The 20,689-nt window shown below is 41.1% G+C and overlaps 1 protein-coding gene across 1 annotated transcript in view; it reads right to left on the reverse strand.

The window, feature by feature from the left end:
- Nucleotides 1-20,689, reverse strand: part of Cul5 (cullin 5) — a 53,984-nt gene that overhangs the window by 16,344 nt on the left and 16,951 nt on the right. Inside the window, exons 6-9 of the mRNA XM_080276598.1 lie at nt 18,527-18,620; nt 11,869-11,999; nt 9,150-9,317; nt 2,660-2,797 (exon numbers count right to left, since the gene is read on the reverse strand). Coding sequence (XP_080132724.1) covers nt 2,660-2,797; nt 9,150-9,317; nt 11,869-11,999; nt 18,527-18,620 — 531 coding nt within the window. The remainder of the gene's footprint in view (nt 1-2,659; nt 2,798-9,149; nt 9,318-11,868; nt 12,000-18,526; nt 18,621-20,689) is intronic.

Here is a 20,689-nt window from a genome sequence, read left to right on the forward strand (position 1 = left end):
GTTTCTCTCAAATTAACACAATCAGGAGGCAGCAAGAACAATGTCACCAGATGAGTGGGGTTAATGGTACAGCGGCCTACGGCCAACATGTGTTTCTTTAGTACAGTACTAATAGCTTTTAGTAAGGAAGACACTCAAAATATTCAGCTAAAAAAAAAAAAAAGTTTGGTACAGAAAACTTACATTAGTGCAGTTTGTTTCCACAGATGTACATGAAATCTAAGGGGATGGGAGGAAGATCTATTATTCAGGGATTTTTGAGAGGTGCCACAGCCAAAGAGAACATGCACTGACTGGAAGATGTGACGTCACTGAGTGTCAGCCTCCTTGTACTTGGCAGCATGCTAACAACATCATAGCGTGCTGGATGGTACTTTTTTTTTTTTATCCTACCTCCCCTTAATTAGCAGGTGAACTTGCAATTTATGTGTTTGGCTCTCACTGTTTACAGCATTATGTGGATTCTTGTGCCTTAAATTTGAGCCTTGTCTTATGTAAATAATTTTCCCACAAGGTTTATTATTTGCTGAGTGTAGAATTAGTCCTGCATGCCTGTGTTGTTTGATGTAATACTGTAAGAGAGGCCACTGTACAGGTGGGCCAATGTCCATGGTCTGAAATACTGGATTAGGTATGTTTTCTCATCAGTTTTATCATGTTCTATTTATATATGATAGCCTACATTTTATAATACAGTAAAACCTCGAAATAACGGACTTCAATATAGCGGACTTCGCTTTTATTGGACTCGAGGAGCCAAGTGGACTAAATTCCTATGCATCAGGAAAAGCCCAATAAAGCCAGAAGCAGTCCGTCTCTTGGAATAAATGAATAAACAAATAAACAGAGGAGATACCATAACACTGGTCCCTCCTCTCTCTCTCTCTCTCTCCTCCTCCATTCCTTCCCTTCCTCTCCGTCTCTCCGGTGAGAAAGAGAGAGAGAGAGAGAGAATAAATACAGGAATGACAAGTGGCATAACAAATGAGGGAGATAGGCATAACCTTGGTCACTCCTCTCTCTCGCTCCTATATTCCCTCCCTCTCTCCGGAAGAGAGAGAGAGAGATAGGTGAAAGTGAATGAAAAAGTGAGGGTTAGTGAAGGTGAAAGTGAAGGTAGTGTGAGAGTGAAGGTGAAAGTAAAAGTGAAAGTGAAAGTGAATGTGAAGTGAAGGTGGAAGGTGAAAGTGAATGTGAAAGTGAAGTGAAGGTGGAAGGTGAAAGTGAGGGTGGTGATGGTGAAGTTGAACGTAAAAGTGAATGTGAAAGTGAAGGTGAAGTAAAAAGTGAAACTGAAAGTGAAGGTGAAAGTGAAAATGGAAGATGAAAGTGAAGATGAAGGTGAAAGTAAACGTGAAGGCGAAAGTGAGTGAAGTCAAAAGTGAGTGACAGTGAAAGCAAAGGTGAAAAGTGAAAGTGAGGGTGACAGTGAAGCTGGAAATGAATGAAAATGAAGTGAAAATGAAGGTGAAAATATATGAAAAAGTGAAGATGAAGGTGAAAGTGAAGGTGAAAGTAAAGGCTGAGAAAATGAAGGTGAAAGTGAAAGTGAAAATGAATGTAAACGTGATGATGAAGAAAGTAAAGGTCAAGAAAAGTTGAAAGAGAAAGTGAAGATGAAAAAGAAATTGAGGGTGAAATTGAAGGTGAAGGTGATGGTGAAAGTGAAGGTAAAGGTGTGAGTGGAGGTGGAGGTGAATGTGATAATAAAAGAAGGGAGGGTAAAAGTGAAGGTGAGTAAAAGTAATTGTAAAGGTAAATGTGAAAGTGAGAAAGTAAGGTTGCAAGTGAAGGTGAAATGGAAATTCAAAATGAGTGACAGTGAAGGTGAGTGTGAAGGTGAAGGTCAATGTGAAAGTGAGCATGGAAGTGAATATGAAAGTGAATATGAAAGTGAATGTGAATGTCAGAGTGAACTGAAAGTGAAGGTAAAAATGAATGGGAAGGTGAAGATGAAGGTGATGACGAGGACAAAAATATGTGAAGTAAAATGGAAGTGCCCAGTCCGGGGAGAGAGAGAGAGAGAGAATAAATGCATGAATGACAAGCGAGCCTCTGTGCATAACAGGAGGAGGAGGAAGTCCAGGGGGGAGTCCAGATGTCGCTTTTATCGGACTTTTGCTTTTTTCGGACTGGCTGGGCCCAAATTAGTCCGATATAGTGAGGTTATACTGTACAACTTCTGGTGTTGGAGCGGAACACCTTCACTTGGTGACATCAACATAATCAGTCAGTTCTGCTGTAACACAAAGGTACCTCAGTTCCCACCCTAACCCCTCAAAGGAAGATGGTGTACTGAAACAGAAAGGTAACTTTAGCATTCACAGGATGCACATTCAGCTGAGCCTTAGACCAAAACAACAACTATGTTCTCCATAACTGTATTTACCAGAGATGGACTAAATCATATTTCTCATCTGGATTCCACATCTGAAACCCACCACTCAGAACTGGGTTGCAAGCTACCTCATACCTTTTATAAAACAGGAGGTGGTTTGAGGGAGGGAGGAGGAACTGTATGTTGAGTTTCCACTCTCCTTTGAATAATGTCCCACGCCAGATTGAAGAGCAATTCTAAAGATCTCCTAAACTCTACAGGAAACTGAGTTATGATGATGATAATATCCATAGGCTGCATTATCAAATGATTTCTACTTACCACATCCTTTAATTTGCTTTCTATCTCATCAGCGGTTAGCTTTTTACTAAGTGGCGTCTTTCTTAGCAGCATATCACAGTAGTTGGCCAACAGCTCTGGACATTTAGATTCAGGTTGTGTTTTGTTACCTATACCTTTCTGAAATTTCAAGATCATAAGATTAGAATGTAAACAGGACCATACAAAAATGCTGGTAATCAACTATTACACATAATGTACAATAATGATGGCAGTTTGCTATTCCAATGAAAAATTTAGCAAAACTAACTGTACACTATACTAAAATTCTACAAGAAAATATAATGGATATCTACAGTAGTGCACTTATGACTAACAATTCAGCAAGACAAAGTGTTTTCATTAAACCATCCAAAATAAGCATGGAACTGTGTTCAGTACTAACCAAGAGATTTCAAACTTGAAGGTAACAATTTAAAAAAGTAAGTCAGCCACTTGCAAACGTTTGGCATGAGCACTGTTACAGTGGAACTGCTGATAAATTTACACTTTGAATCCCTCTAATTCACCAAATCCCTACCTTTACAAATTTACCCCACAGACTGCATTTAACCCCTGCCAGGTTGTAGACCTCTTAAGAGACACAATGAAAGTTTGCATGCTCCAAGCTGCAAGCCTCAAATGAGGTACAATTCACAATGGTTATAAAACAATAACTGAGGGGAGGTAAACTACCTTGCCAAGATTAACCCCAGCAGGGATTAAAAATCCTGCTAAATAATGGACTACACATTACTTTAACATAACCTCATATTTTTCAGTTCATTCTACCACCTATATTTTCCCTCAAAAGGATAAAGACTGGGATGACATTAAAATGTAATAGCTGATACAAATGACTGGAGGAAAAAAAAAAAAAAAAAAAGGGGGGGGGGGCTATAGGCTGCATTCCAGCTAGGGCTGTAACTGAGCCTTTGCTGAACCAACATAGTGGCGATTTTGACATTTATGAAATACCAAACTGATACCAATACTTGTCCTCTGAAGTGGGAAATCAGATATAAAAATAACCCTCATAAGATGAGGTCACAGAGTGTGCCTTCAAGGGTAAGTGATTGAACAAAGAGACTGCCAGATACTGTGCAGCATAGACAGCCGCCATTAAGTGATGAAGACTGATGCATGCAACCCTGTTGAAGCTTTTATTGATGATACAATAATCAATACAATACACTGACACCTTGCTTTAAAGAACAATTTTATACCACACTTCAAATTCAGTGGATCCCATGACCCTACTAGATAGCTTTGGTTCCGGTACTATTGGGAGAACATCCAGTGACCTACTGGGCAAATTTGTTAAAGACCAAACCCAGGCCTGGTATTTCCTTTTCTCAGCATTATTATCTGTTGAAATGAGGGTCAACATTAGTTCTGTACAGTATTGCTTATTGATCTATCAAATATCAAGGAACAATGGTCAAACTCATGCTGTACAATACTTATTTACTGATGTCCTAACTTGTCCTACATGGGGTACCTGTCAGACCATCTTTCATATACAGTATACTGACCCTAGGTCCAGTATAGTGGGTCCCTGTTGTATGCCTTATATAATGAAGTATCAGATATACCATCCAACTTTTCCCCAATTAGTCCATTACAACAAAGTCTATCTGTGCTCTATTACCTCCCCCCCCTCCATCTTTTACAGTAAGATGTTAGTTTGTGTGTTATGTTGATCACTTGCAAACTATTGTGTAGCCTAATGAATGACCAGTCTTCCAGCATACCACCCTCTGTAAGAAAGTGCACTGACATTGTTTTCCTGCAAAGCAGACAACTCTGCTTTGATTCCCGGAAAGCAGATGACTCTGACTAGACAGCAGTGAGTCAATCACTAATGAAAGTTATGTCTTATATGAACAGTTAACCGACTGCCATATTTAGTAATATTCAAGCACTGAATAAGATGTCCAAGAATAGATTTAAAAAAAAAAATAATAATAATAATAAAGTACAAATTCACTGATTACAATAAATACTGACATAGCCTAGTTGGGATGAAGTTATTCAAGGGAGTACTGTTTCCATACACATAAAAGTAAATACCAGAGCTGGGCACCACAAACGGAAATTCACTTCCACAATGCAAATCAAAAAAACCCAAAAAAGTACCTTCCGCAACCACAAATCTACAAACTTTTTCAAATTTGCAGTTCCACAAATGCAAACCATTTGTATCCCTTTCAGTACCATGGCATCAGTTTCATTTTATTCAGGATACCATTAGAGGATATTCTTAAGTTTAGGAGGATATTTTTTGTCAAGGGGTTAAAAATCATCCCTAATTACTCATCGGCTCTAACCCACTGAGCCGTGGCTCAGTGGGTTAGAGCGCTCCGCTCTGACCGAAGGGTCGGAGGATCGAATCCACCCAAGGGTCATTGGTAGACATCAGGAAGGGCATCCGGTCATAAAATGCTACACGCTCCAAACCAAAGTCCTCTACCCAGGGGCAACGCCTTAGCCCTTATCCAAAAAAGGGGTACCTGGTGTAAAACTCACTCTTTTATTTTGACTAATAACAGGTAACTTTATGATATTTGGAAATTGTCTCATGCACTGAATGGGATATATAAAATTATATTTATAGAAAAACTAAAATAAATCTCCCCCCCTCGCTCATTCTTGAAATCTGCTAATTCTTAACGTCTTCTTGAAAATGACATTTACCCATAATTGTGTAGCCTATGAACCACTGATACTGTAATGCATTACCCATAAATGTTTCTTGTTAGATCTGTTTTCCTGTTGTTTTTAGCTGTACACCTGTACCAGCTCTTGTGTGATTCGTCAGCGTAATGGCGGGAAGGCACAGTCCTAAGTGTTTAACTAAACCTAACCTAACCTAGTTTAACTGTACCTAACAAGTTAACCAAACCTAACCTAACCTACAGTTGGGAAATTAGGAAATGAAATCCATCTTTGAGTACGCAGATTAAGTTTCTTTCATTGTGCCAGAAACAATCGTAGGTATGGCTTAACAACTTAACCCCTCAATGGCCGTGGGCTCAGAAATTTACGTGCACCCCTGGCCAGCCCCGGAACAATTTTCTAAGAGTTCTAAAATCATTTTCTTTTTCTCACATATGTGAAGAGAATCGTCTGGTGCACCCAGCAATGTGTTTTTTAGCTGCCTAAACCTATTCTGTGATTCATAGAAGAATTCATAAAACTACAGTGCATGTGCCATAAGGGCAAAAACATCTGAGACCTGACTGCTTGGGATGGTATCGTAGGGTCGTGTAAACACACCAGTGACCTTCGTTCCTTTCCCATAATTGTTCATAGTTTTTTATAGCTCGTGCTAACTCAACGTCACTGACACCGGTACTGTAAGGGGTTGTTCAATGCCGGAGGTTATTAACCCGTGGATTGCGAGCCACAACTCAGGCTGGGTAGCATCATGTTATGAGCCACAGCTCAGGCTGTGCTAACCTTCCAGTGGCCGTGCATCACCACTAACTACTCCACCCTACGCAAACTTATGCATGGCACTACCATGGAGAGAGACATTTTTTCTTTTTCACCAGATGATGCCCTGGATGTTTATCTTCAAGTTTATCATTTAAAAAAAAAAAAAAAAAAAAAAAAAAAAAAAAAAAATCCAATTTTTGCGAACCACGGGTGGGATAAAAACAGGTAATTGCGCAATCCACAGGCTAAGGGGTTAATGGAATTCATCATTGTTTGCATCAATATTCTCTCTTTCACATATACAAACAAAAACAAACAATATTGTGAGCATTAAATGTATGTATAGCTTTCAGCAGAAAGACCTTACCAACTCAGTTCACATTCCTCCAGTTTATTTTCTGCATTTATCTGGCCATTTTTTTTTTTTTTTATGAAGAACTTGCTAATTAGTGAAGTTGTTAATTATAAGTTTGGCAATTATGGGGTTTGGTAGTATTTTAAATATTATTATATCAGACTGTTTTTACTACAAAACAAAGGTAAATCATTCACCACTGTAGATAAATGAATTAAAACTGTACACTTCACAGCGTACACTTGACAAGTTGACACACCAGTCCACCTCTATTCCTCGGCTCTAACCTCCTCAGTCCTCACTCTTCAGTCACAGTCAGACTCCTCCAACAACTTAGACAACTCCAACTTGGGCAGGTCCATGTTGCCCATCAAAACCACTCAGAGCTCAAAGAGGTCTGGCTGGATTGTGGTAAGGTTTGCATTTGTGTACATACTTCCGCAAATGCAATACCGCCAATTTGCATAAAATGTTGCAAATGCAAATCCGCAAACAAAATAACACTTTCACAACTGCAGAATCTGTGGTGTGCAGAAGTAATGGCGGGAGTGCCCAGCTCTGGTAAGTACTAGGGTTTTTTAAAGGATTAATATGATGGAAAACTCACCACACTTGGTCATTTAAAAACAGCACTTGAAAAAGGTATATTTCCAATGGATCAACATAAGTGCCTACCAAAGTATGAATTTTTACATGAATACATTAACTACTATACTATACAGGCTATGAGAAGGATGCTGACAATTTATGATTCCACTAAAGCTGATTATGGCCACTGAAAACTCAACACTCCAGCTTCATAAACTTGATCATGAAGTATATTAGTATATAATGCTCGGAAAGCTAAGTTGTTTGTTAGCTATACAGTGATCTCTTGGTTTTTGAGCACTTGATTAAGGCCGTTTTCATTATCTCTGCAAGATGAAAATCTGCACTCCTGCTGTTATAGCACATCTTTTGGCTCAAAACATAATTATCAAGCACATGACCTGGTTTCTGTCAACAATGATGGTGCAGCATCTGTGACTTCTGATGGCTCAGAGGGATTCAAAGATGAGGCCCTACTTAAGGAGTTAATCCCAGGTGGGGGAGACCATCCCCTAGCCTAGGAATCCCTTACCTCATGACCATCTCAGCTCTGTCTATGTGAAGTGTTTCTTCTTTACCGTGCCAATTTCATCACTTTGTGTTAACCTAACCATGCCTATATGTGTTTCTGAAAGGGAAAATTTGAGATTGCACTTGGGATGCCAGGTACCAATTAGGGCACATCCTATAGGTTTTGTGATTCTGTTATTGAGCAATTCCATTATCATGCACCATGATCAATACCTATTATACACAGTAACCAAGAGATCATTGTATAACATGCCTTAAATTATGAAAGACCTGCCATCAATGCATTTATACAGGTAAGTTGATGAATCATTTTAAAACATGACATCTCAGAAGTTTAACATTTAAGTCCCAACACTGGATTTTTTACTGTTTGGTGAAGCAACCATAACTTGCCTTATTTTGTTTACCATAAGAATATTCAGCTCTTTAACTTTCATTTTCATAAAATAATTTGTCTATAGCTAATAGCTAAAATAAAAGGGGAAATATAGGATATGACAGAGTATGGTCCAAAGGAGTGCTATGAGTTTTTAGATCTCGCCCATACTGAGCCAATCACTCCTTTCTTCTGCTACATACTGGTATTCCATCTCTGGATCTTTCTCTGTGACTTCTGTGAAGATCTGGTTGTTTGCAGTTATCGGTGTGTGTGTGTATAATGTACATATATATAGATAGATAGACAGATAGACAGATATCCATCCATCCATCGTCCAATCCTATGTCGTCCCATAGAGAAATGTAGGAACCTGGGGCTAGGCAAATTGGTCCCATCATTTAAGATGAGAATGACCAGCCTCACTCATCCCTGCGTGGCATTACGTGAGCAATAAACCCCAACCACCCCTTTGGATACAAACCTACACTAAACCACAAGGCACCGTAATTTGGTTCTACGGTTACCACCCAGAGTAGTAAATGGTTTCCTGATGTACAGGAAACCATGTGGCTTGTCACTCAGTGTAGTGACCCAAGGGCAGAAGAGGAAAGAATGAAGGAAAGAAAGACACAAGTCACCATGATGTCACAGCAGAAAAAGGGAGATGAAAGAGAGAAGGAAAGAAAAAATCCAACTCTGCATGAACTACAAGCTTGTCTCATCTGCACCTTGCACTGAAGATCAGTAAACAACAACACAAAGTTATGAAATGAGATTGTATTTATGAAAAAATGTAACTCAACTGTGCTCAAAGCACTTACATCATTAATTACAAGCAGAGTTAATGATCGTAACACTCTTGACTGGTAAGCACAATGTGGAGTTGTGGACAGCCATTCACTTTGTTAATAGCTATCAGATACATTAATGATTACTGAAAGAATGTGATGTATATGGCACAGTCCACAATTTAGAAAATATGGGTCAGAAATCCAACCAGTATGAGAAGTTTGTATAGCAAAATAAGCCAATTCTGATAAGGTACGGAGTATCAGCAAATTTTACCATGTTGTTTCCAGTATTAGTTGGCTCTGGCTTCCAATTTACATCACTAGTCCCAGCTAAGAGTGCTTCGTTCACTACCAGCTTCAACCAATCACATACGAACTTGAGACAGAACGTGTATCATCGACACATACCGTTTTACTGGGTAGCTCTAACTTGAAGACCTGAGTATCATTGACTACTTGTTTATATGCTTTATCTCGGGCAGTTAAGAAGCGAGGGTCTTCACTAAATGCATCCGTTACCAGGCGACTGAACCTCTGGAACAGATCTAGTAGCTTCTCCACATACTGTTCAGAATCCTGGAAGGAAAATTGTCAAAATTAAATATAATCATTGAGGCATACAAATGCCAGTGAGGATCACTGTCCTGCTTTTGCATATTGCTAAGATATAAGTGATACAGATATGCACTGACAGTGACACATATCAATCTTATTTTCACAATAAAATATGAAAGAACACAAATGAACTAAATATTATGAACCGTGTCATTTTATGGACTGATTAATGATGTCCAGTAAATTAAAGTCTGTAGTTGCTTTACTACAAAACAGTATAGTACTATGGCTGCAACAAGCATAAAGCCAAACTGCATTTCATCAATTTATATTTTCCATATCATGTTCTCTGAAATAGCCTAAACAACTTTTCTCTTTCTCTGGACTAACAGCTTTAGTCTCCTGTGGTCACCAAACTGAAATGCCATGTATGTATGTGTAAGCCTTTTTTCAACCATTAACCCCTTAACCGCGGGGCGTCACTTTCGTGATGGTCGGACGCAAGGGATCATACCACGGGGCGTCACTTTTGTGATTCTGTGTTATTTTGAATTCGCCTGAGCTTTCAAGTGGTGGCTTGTATCATCTGTCAGTACTGCCAGTGTCCAGCTATAGTAAGCGCTGCTAATGTCATCTGCACTCCCATCCATTGTTGACAATTTAGCCATTTTTCCACCGTCCTTGACTCCCATCCTTACCACCCCTACATTACCCTCTCCTCCCGCCTGCCCAGCCGCGCCGTGCTACACAAATCCTGCCCGGATTTTTCCACTGATTTCATCCATTGAAATCTGTCCTATGCCCTATTCTTATACAAAATAATATATATAAAAAAAGAGAAAAGATAATTGATACTGCCATACACCTGGAATGGGCTAATTATCACCTGGCAACACCCAACGTGCACTCGTTCATTAATTTTCCCTGTTTCTTTCCCCTTGAAATATGCCACATGAACCATATAACCAACCCATACGTGCTCCCTATGTGTCAACACGTGGGTTGGTGGAGGGTTAGTGTCCCTCCCTGTAAAACCAATAACTCAAAGTCAAATGGCCACCCCTTACAGGATTATGGTGTCTGGCAATAGATAGATAGATAGACCTATTCTCGTAATAAATATACTGTATATGTTAGAAAGGAAGGGAGAAGCCTAAGTGATATTTACATTCACCTGGAACTACCTAATTTATTATGTACTGTCTAGATTTCCTGCAAATCATTCCACAGTATATAAATTAGCAGCTGTCACCATGCTGACATTGTCAACCCTTCCCTGCCCATAATACGCCACATCATTCAGTTTACTGTCGTCTTTCGAGGTGAAACCACGTCGGATTTGCGTCCCTCCATATCCGCCGCTTCTGAGCCCACTGCAAAGGGCCCTGCAACCTCTACCCCTACTAAACCTCGTGTGGGAAGGGGTAAAGGACTATGTGACTCAGCTGTGGAATGTGAACTGGCTAATTTATCCATGATAATGATGAACAGTGACTAAGATCTTTCTGGTGAATCGTGTGATAAGCCAGTGGAGGAAATGATGACAAAAACTCCCAGTACAAGTGCTTCAGTGTCCCAAGTTCGTCCTGGCTCCAAGGGAAAGGAGCTCTTAGTTACTGCAAGTGACAGTGCATAACATAGTGTGAATAAAACAGAAATATAAATAATGTAAATAAAATACTGCAGAAAATGTACATAGAAATGTAAATAATTACTAATATATGAATATGAGTATAAATACTTGGAGTAATGACAGTGAAAGTGAAAACTTTGCTCTCTACGCCAGATTACTGAACGAGAAAGTGAATGCCTGGAGTGAAAATAAACTACTAGTAGTGAAGGAAACTTATGGATAAATATTGTATACCGGTATATAAATAAGTGTAATAAAGTACTAGGAATATAAAGTGTGAGTGTGTTTACAATAAATGACAGCTCTGCCTCAGAATACCAGCGGGAAACGAGCGCGGGTGGAAATCTCGTGTGCTCGTAATTTACATTGATTTCACAGTGTTTTTTTTGGATTCCAAACTACTTGAAATTCACAGAATAATGTTTGTAGTGATAATATCAGGCAGTGGTAACCATATTACGGGGTATCGGGAAGTGTAAAGTGGAGACTTTGTTACCCAACTTCAGAAGTCTCCACAAGTCCTATGGTAGTTGACAAAGGCTCAACAAACATCCCAGGAGAAAGCTGAAGGTATGTGCCATATGCATATATAATTATAATATTCTAGGACTAATAACTGATTTTTGGAAAATATTTTTAAAAAGTTAGTCGGAGCGCAATTATCCCCGCGGGACGGGCACGGCGCGCTTCCAACATCCCTGCATTTAAGGGGTTAATGGCATCAGCAGTGATAATGGATGTCATGTAGTTCTAGCACCACTGGTGTGCCACCAACAGGTGAACTGTATACAGTACTTTGTTCATAAACATTCATTATCGCACTTTTCATCCAATCACCTGGCACTGTCTTCTATGGATGCAATGAACTGTTACCAATCTCAAATCTACATCAGCTGACTCTCTCGACATTTTTGCAACTACCTTAACCACAATACAGACCTGAGTGATGGTGTCTGCGGCTGCCACCATGTCAGCAAGGCCGGCATAGACGATGTGTTTCTCCAGGGCATCAAGCATTGGCTGTATACCATCTGGCACTCTGTCCATCAACTTAAACATAAGCTGTAATTCTGGAGAGGATGGAGGGAAGATAAGTGAATGACAATACATCTTAATCATTAATTTTAGTTACATCCATCCATCATTCAATCCTACGTTGCCCCATGAGGAACGTAGGAGCCCGGGGCTAGGCAAGTTGGTCCTGACATTTAAGATAAGAGTGACCAGCCTCACTCATCCCTGAGTGGCAATACGTGAGCAATAAACCCCAACCACCCCTTGGATATAAATCTTCACCGGCTCAATCAGACTGGAGCTCTGTAATTACCCAATAAACCACCAGGTGCCAAAATTTGGTTATATGGGTACCACCCAGCGTAGTAAATGGTTTCCTGTTGTACAGGAAACCATTTGGCTTGTCACTCAGTGTAGAGTCACCTACGAGCAGAAGGAAGAGGAAAGAATAAAGGAAAGAAAGACAGAAGAGGGAGTGTAAAGTCACCCGTAGGCAAAAGGAAGAGGAAAGAATGAAGGAGAGAAAGAAAGAAGAGGATGGAAGAGAGGAAAGAGCAGACACCCGAGCGCAGCACTACAATGAGTGAGTGGATGGTGAGCGCCCCCACCTACCACAAAGTTTCATCTTTATCTCTGCAGTGAAGTATCATACTCAGGTCAAGTACAATAAAAGACAATAATATGTGGTGAATTACAATGGCACTATCCAACATCTGAGGGAACTAATGGCAATGCATACTGAGTCACTCTACAAATCAGAGCAAGAGTTTACACCAACTCTTACTATTTAACTCTCTTACCCCCAAAACTGTTGCTTCTACAAAACAGTCTCATGTTATTCCACATCGATCCAGAAATGGGCCATCAATAGTTCTTCCATCTCACCAAACTCATCGCTTTGTTTATGAGGCTCCAACATACTTGCATGCGTCAGTCTTGGTCACCTAAAGGCAGCTCTTGATGCTGCCCATTCTCTGGCAGCCTCCCTATTCAGTCCCTTATCCCTGGGGTTACACTCTATGACCTTGTCCCAGGTCTTTTTTTCAGTTTGCCTCTCACAACCCTATCCCCAAAGTTCACACTTATCACTTTCTACACCCAACTGTCATCCACCACTCTCTCAATATGCCCAAACCATCTCAACCTACCCCTCCTCATTCCAGTCCCATCCTTTTTCTCAACTCTTCCATTGTAAACCCAGCCCCTCCAGGCCTGTCATTCAAGGATGCTCAACATATCCATCTAATCTTTATCATTTCTGTACATCTGAGCCTACAAATATCCTCTTCCTTTACTGTCCAGGTGTCACTACCATACAGCATTACACTCCTAACACACGTTGCATGCAAAGATCCCTTAGCACAGATAAAGCCCTCTCAACGTCAGGAAAGGCAACAGCTCCCTGAACTTCTTCCAACCACTCCTCACTCTAGCCACAGAGCTAGCTCCAGCCCCACCTCCTGCGCATGAACTAACATGTTTCCCAAGTAACAAAACTTCCCCACACTCATGAGACTCACATGCAAGATCAATCCTTCATGCTGACAATCTCCACATGCTCTCCCCAACTCACTGCACACAAAATCAGCATTATCTCACAGTCTATCTATAATACCACTAGTCCACTACATCTCTTATGCACCCAGTTATCACAAATACTGCACAAGATGGAATTACTTCCCACACCCTTGTGTCACGCTCCTCTGAAATGTCTGCTTGCATCTCCCCATTACGGCAGGTGCAAAGCACCTGTCTAGCAGCAAACTCTCATCCCTTTTCTGTCCCACTCTCTAATGCAATGGTTAAACATTACTTCCAGTCCTTCACGTACGCAACAGGTCAACTCTGGAACTGTCTTCCTGTGTCTGTATTTCCTACTATCTATGACCTTCAGTCTCTCAGACACAATGTGTCTGGGCATCTCAAAATGAACTGATCTTGAATTTAGCTGTTATCTTGTTTTTTCTTGGAGGAGAAAACCTTGCGGACTTCTAGCCTTTGGTTTCTTCTTCCTTATTAAAAAGAAAAAAAAAAAATGCATATGGCCACCCTCCCTCTTCTTTGACAACACTGTCACTAGCCCTAGATACCATCACTTTTTTATCTACTGTACTATTATAAAGGGTCTGAACAACAGGGAACTGGTACATTACTGTTACCTTCAAAGACTGTAAATACTTGTCTAATTCAAGCAGGGCGTTCTTACATGTATAATGGGGTATATATACATATATATAAAAAAAGGGAATTGTTGTTATTAACCCAAGTCTGTCTGGCCATGCAGACACATCCAGTGGAGGCAGGTAACTACCCCTGCAGGGCCATCCCACGCAGTGGACCAATACTCCCTTGTGGCTGACAGCACCCTGCCAAGGTGTGGAACAGGGAAAAGTGTGGATGTTTGGTTCCTGGGTGGATGCCACATTTCCATCTCTCCACCCAGTTAACAGGGCCATCCTAGTATGTTCCACTTCACCCCATGCTCTGGTTATATGGATACCACCCAGCATTATAAATGGTTCCCTAGGTTACAGTACACCATTAGACTTGTCACTCAGTGTAAAGCCACCTGAAGTGGAAAGAAAAGTAATAAAATGTAACAGGAAGGATATGGAGAAGAATGAGGAGAGGAGCAGACACAGAAACAGAATAATAAAGGTTAAGGAAGAAGTTGGCAGCACTATATCAGGAGTGGCTAATGGCTGCTACCATCCATTCATCCATCATCCAAACCTGTGTTGCCCCATGAGAAGCATAGAAACCTGGGGTTAGGCAAGTTGGTCCTGACATTTAAGAAGAGAGTAACCAGCTACACTCATCCCTGAGTGGCATCACGTGACCAATAAACCCTGACCACCCCTTGGATATGAACCGACACAGGCTTAATCCAGTTGGAGCGCCTTAATTACCTAGTAAAACACCAGGTGCCCCTAGTTTGATTATATGGTTATCACCCAGCATGGTAAATGGTTTCCTGGTGTACATGAAACCATTTGGCTTGTTACTCAGTGTAGAGTCACATGCAGACAGAAGGAAGAGGTAAGAATGAAACAAGAGGAAGGAAGAAAGAATGAAGGAAAGAAAAGAGTAAAGGCCAGCCACCCGAGAGCAGCACTACATCGAGTGAGTGGATGGTGAGTGCCCCCACCTACCACCAACCCCACCTACCACTAAAAACTATAGTGAAAAAAAAAAAAAAAATTCATCCATCCATCATCCAATCCTACACTGCCCCATGAGAAGTGTAGGAGCCCGGGTAGGCAATTGGTCCTGATATTTAAGATGAGAGTGCCCAGCCTCACTCATCCCTGAGCGGCATTACGTGAGCAATAAACCCCAACCACCCCTTAGATAAATACCTTCACCGGCTCAATCCGATTGGAGCGCAATATTTACCCAATAAACCACCAGACACCAAAATTTGGATATATGGTTACCACCCAGCATAGTAAATGGTTTCCTGGTGTACAGGAAACCATTTGGCTTGTCACTCAGTGTAGACATCACCCACAGGCAGAAGGAAGAGGAAAGAATGAAGGAAAAAAAGAAGAGGGAGTGTACAGTCACCCGTAGGCAGAAGGACGAGGAAAGACTGAAGGAAAGAAAGACAGAAGAGGATGGAAGGAAAGATGGACAGAGGAGAGAAAAGGGCAGACACCCAAGAGCCGCACGACATCAAGTTAGTGGATGATGAGTGCCACCACTTAAAAAAAAAAAAAAAAAAAAAGTGAAATCACAAACCAAAAAAGTGAAAAAAGCTAATCTCATTTCACTCCTTTGAAGTTTAGGAGTCTCCTGAGATTAAGGTACTGCAGTCCACTATATGTAAGAGTAAATAACCAGTCAACTTCCCTTACTAGAAATCTATCTATCTATCTATCTATAGCCCGACGCCCTAATCCCGCAAAGGGTGGCCGCAGACAAAACGCCTCCAAGTCGCTCTGTCACCCACCATTTGACTACCCTCCCCCCAACTCACCCCCCCCTCCCTCATATACCTCTCAACTCCATCCCTCCACCTCATCCTCAGTCTACCCCTCCCTCCACCTCACCTACATTCACACGCTTAGTCAGTCTTTCATTCTCCATTCTCTTCACATGTCCAAACCACCTCAGTGTATTTCTCCTAATCTTCTCAACCACATCCACATCCACCCCACAACGTTCCTTCACTTCTTAATTCGTCAACCTGTCTCTCCATGTCACTCCACGTGCTCCTCTCAAGTAACTCATTTCCACTGTTCTCACTCTTGACTTGTTCCCCTCTTGCAAGGTCCACGCCTCGCTTCCATACGTCAGGGTAGGGATCACAATACTATCATGCAGTGACTTCATAACTTCCATACTCACCTCCCTATTTCTCATCACTGCTTTCAGTGTACCAACAACCTTCCTTCCCTGCTGTACCCTTTCACGCACTTCATCCCCCAAAGTTCCATCCTTACTCATCACACTACCCAAGTACTTGAATGCACTCACATTCTCCATATCCTCACCATCCAACCTCACTGCACACTCTGTGACTTTATTCCTCTCAAACACCATAACTTTACTTTTGTTTACATTAACTTTCAGATTCCTCCTCCTACACACTGTCCCAAATTCATTCACCAAACCTTGCAACTCCCATTCATCTTCACTCAACAATACTGTATCATCAGCAAACAGCAACACCGGAAGCTTCCAAATCTCACCCTCATTCATTAGAGCCACCCCAACATCCACTGCCCTACCCTGCACCTCCTTTACAACCCCATCCATGTATATATTAAACAGCCAAGGAGACATCACACAACCCTGTTTCAGTCCCACATTGAGATCAAAGAACTCACTCAGCTCACCATCCACTCGCACCGTAGCCCTAGCTCCCTCGTACATATTCTTCACAGCACTCAACAATTTCCCCTCCACTCCATATATTCTTAATATCTTCCACATAACTTGCCTACCTACTGTATTCTGTCATAAGCTTTCTCCATCTCCATGAAGGCAGCATACACTTTCTTTCCCTTCTCTAAATACTTCTCCACTAAACATCTTAGAACAAATATCTGATCTACACACCCTTTTCCCTTCCTAAATCCCCCTTGTTCTTCTCCAACTAGCTCCTCTGGCATATGCCTAACCCTATCAATGAGTATTCTACCATATATTTTACCAGTCACACTAAGAAGGCAAATACCCCTATGGTTACCACATACTTCTCTCTCCCCTTTTCCTTTGTATAAAGGAACAATTATACCTGATTTCCAGTCCTCTGGAACCCTTCTCTCTTCCCAAGCCAATCTACACAACTGCCATATCCACTCCACAACAATCACACCCCCATACCTAAGCATTTCACCACACACTCCATCAATTCCTGGGGCCTTTCCCAACTTAATCTTCTTCATCGCTTCCACTACTTCCACCCTACTGATCTCTTCCTCCCTCCTCTCATCTCTTCTTCTCCCAGCCATTCCCCAACCACTTATACTCGCACTGCTCTCACTCTCTACGTTCAACAAATCCTCAAAGTGCTCCTTCCATCTCCTCAATTTCTCCCTCTTCTCCACCAACAATCTATTATTCCTATCTTTCACACCCCTACTATTTCCCCTTTCACACTGCCTTACTTTCTTTACCTCCTTCCAAAACAATTTCTTACTCTCCCTCCATTTCACACTCAGATTCCTCCCAAACTCTCCATCCACTTTCTTCTTACTCTCCTTCACCAGTCTCTTAACCTCCCTTCTCCTGCTCACATATACCTCTCTCTTCTCTCTCCCATCTTCTCCCCTACCTCTACTCGCTAACCATTCACTATATGCCTTCTTTTGTTCCACAGCTCATTTCACTTCATCATTCCACCATGCTGTCCCTTGCACACCCTTGCATCTCCTTCTCACTCCACAAACCGCCTCACAAGCTGCACCTATCTCTTCCGTGAATATCTTACATTCGTCTTCCACCCCTTCCATCTGCTCTAGCTCATACCTTCCCAATCTTTCTTCCACTATGCTCTTATACTCTGTCATTTTCTCACTATCTTGCAATTTCTCCACTCTTCTCACAGGAGCTGCTTCCTCCTGTCTTCCCCTATGTCTCCTCAACCACTTTCTTTGCAGCTCTACCTTGGCCATCACTAAGTGATGGTCCGAGACTTCATTCCCCCACCCTCTCCACACTCTTGCATCCAACACTAGTCTTCTCATTCGCTCATCCACACACACGTAGTCTATCATTGCCTTTCATTCAACAAGTTCACTATCCATCCTCCTCATTACTCTCCATGTATACCGGTGGATCATCTTATGACGAAAGTTGGTGTTGGCTATTGCCAACTCCTTACAAGCACAGATGTCCACCAAAGCACTAACATTCCCATCTACTTCAGCCGGCACACCCCACTGACCAACCACTCCATCCACTCATACATTCCCAACTTTGCCATTCATGTCTCCAATCAACGGCACTCTCTCGCTCCTCTCCAATACATGAGTGAAAAGCTTCCAGTCACTTCTTGGGAATCAATCTATGGAAGGCCATCAATCCAATGAGGGCATTCTAACTACATAAAGGAAAAACTTATATAAATACATACTGTCTGTCTCATTGTAGTTGATCATAGCCGGACATTCAGCAAGTATCGTGTCCCTAAACGTTGTTACAAGTACCTCCACGCAGCACTCTTTCAACTGCAAGTACAGGGAAAGGATGACCAGTTTTAAAGGATGAAGTATGGTTTAAAATGTTTAGTTTTCCTTTTTATCTAAGACAGAATGATGTTCATGTATTGTTCAAAGACAATACTAGGTTTACAGCAGTGGCCAATTGACCCCCTGAATTCAGTTATGTATTTCTTAATATTGCAGTCACATGATGATTTTATATAATTCAGGAAAGACTTCAAACCTGAAGAGTTAATTACAGCTTTCATTAATCTGTCCCACTGGAAATCTCAACTAAACTGCATTAAAATTTCCTGGAAATGCATGTGTATACTAAAAAAAATACCTCACTTGGCTCCATGGGTAAAGTATTCTTACCACTGTCATCTGCAGCAAGCTGTTTCTACCACCATTGCCTGAAGACCAAAAATAGTGAAAGGATGTACTACTATTACTTCTGCCAGAAACATAACCCATGAGCAAAGGACTCTGAAGGGGCATTATCTATTATGAAGATTGAGTACTTCATCATAATCTGTGATGCCTGACCCCTCCTGGGCACTTCTCTCACAACATAACAAAAACATTAACAAAATTCCCTCTTACACTCTTCAGTTACTTTTCTGCCTTTCCTCTCTCACCAACATACTGATGCACTTTCCTCTATAGCACATAGTTTCCCTCTTCCAACCTTTACCTGCAACCTTTGTTTACAAAGACTTTCCAAGCACTTACGTAGTCTTAATCAATTCTACTATGCCACATTTCACACATACAAGTATTTATTTCTTAAATGACAAAACTCCAAACAACAGTCTGTATCACAGAGTGTCCTCTGTCTCACTGTCCTGTGTTCGTTCATATTAGTATGGTATTACACACCAGACACAGGTGTCTGTGCAGCTGCATTAAATTCCTAGTGGGGTCTCTGGGACTTTCCCTCAAAGGAATCTACTAATGCCAGTTAGTTTTGCTCTGATGGTCACAATTAGCTACTTATATTCTTGATAGTCACACATTATAATTTAACTGAGGAAATGCTCACATTGCAAAAATGTTACGTACTACACAGCAATAATGAATACTGGTAGGGAGAAGCAAATACTGTAGTCTAACTGCAAACAGATAAACCAGCCATAAGTTCCTAGCTTCTTCCTTTAAGCCTCATACCACCAATACATAACAAACTCTTTCAAGCAATGGAATCCTTTCATGGCATCTCTTACTCTCACAACAATGCACTGAGAAATAATGGTATTGCATTCTAATGCAATTAATGACATGCAGCCTGAACAATGCCTGCCACACATAACTTGAGCAACTTCTGTTTTCCTACACTGACAGACTCCTTATCACCACAATCTTCTCAATACACAGGTAATTTAACTTCAAAAACTGCTCCTTACACATTACGCTGCATCTTCAAACTCTAGTGCCTTAACCTTAACTTGGTGGAAATTTTTGTTCTTTTGAGGTTTACTACCCAAAGCTCAAAGGGAGAATAATACTATTACAGCTGTGCATCTATGAATTTTTCATAGCACTTCTTTATGGCTAGCACCTTATTCCAGAAGCTGCATGTGCCCCTCAAGGACTTGGAGAAAGCATATGACAGAGTGGACAGACAAGGAATGTGGAAAACATTAATAATATATGGATTAAACAGTTGTTGTTGAATACCATGAAGAGTGTGTATGACGGTGCTAAGGCTGCAGTACATGAGGAGTGTGACCTGAGTGAATGTTTCTATCTGAATGTTGGATTGAAACAGGAATGTGTCATTTCTCCATGGCTGTTCAATCTGTATATGGATGTGGTCATACAAGAGATACAAAGTAGGGCAGTGGATGCTGAAGTGGCCCTAATGGGAGAGGGCAGCATTTGGAAACTACCTGTAAAGTTGTTTGCAGATAATACTGTATTGCTAAGTGAAGACAAAGGGGAACTGCAAGGCTTGGTGAATGAGTTTGGGAGAGTGTGTAAGAAACGGAATCTAAAGGTGAATGTAGGGAAGAGTAAAGTCATGGTCTTCAAGAGAAGTGAAGTCACTGAATGTATAGTGAGACTGGATTATGAAGAAATGGAAAATGGGAGTG

The sequence above is a fragment of the Coenobita brevimanus genome, chromosome 65 (assembly GCF_032717465.1).
Source record: "Coenobita brevimanus isolate Jiangsu-jjx chromosome 65, ASM3271746v2, whole genome shotgun sequence".
In the NCBI taxonomy this organism is placed as follows: Eukaryota; Metazoa; Arthropoda; class Malacostraca; order Decapoda; family Coenobitidae; genus Coenobita; species Coenobita brevimanus.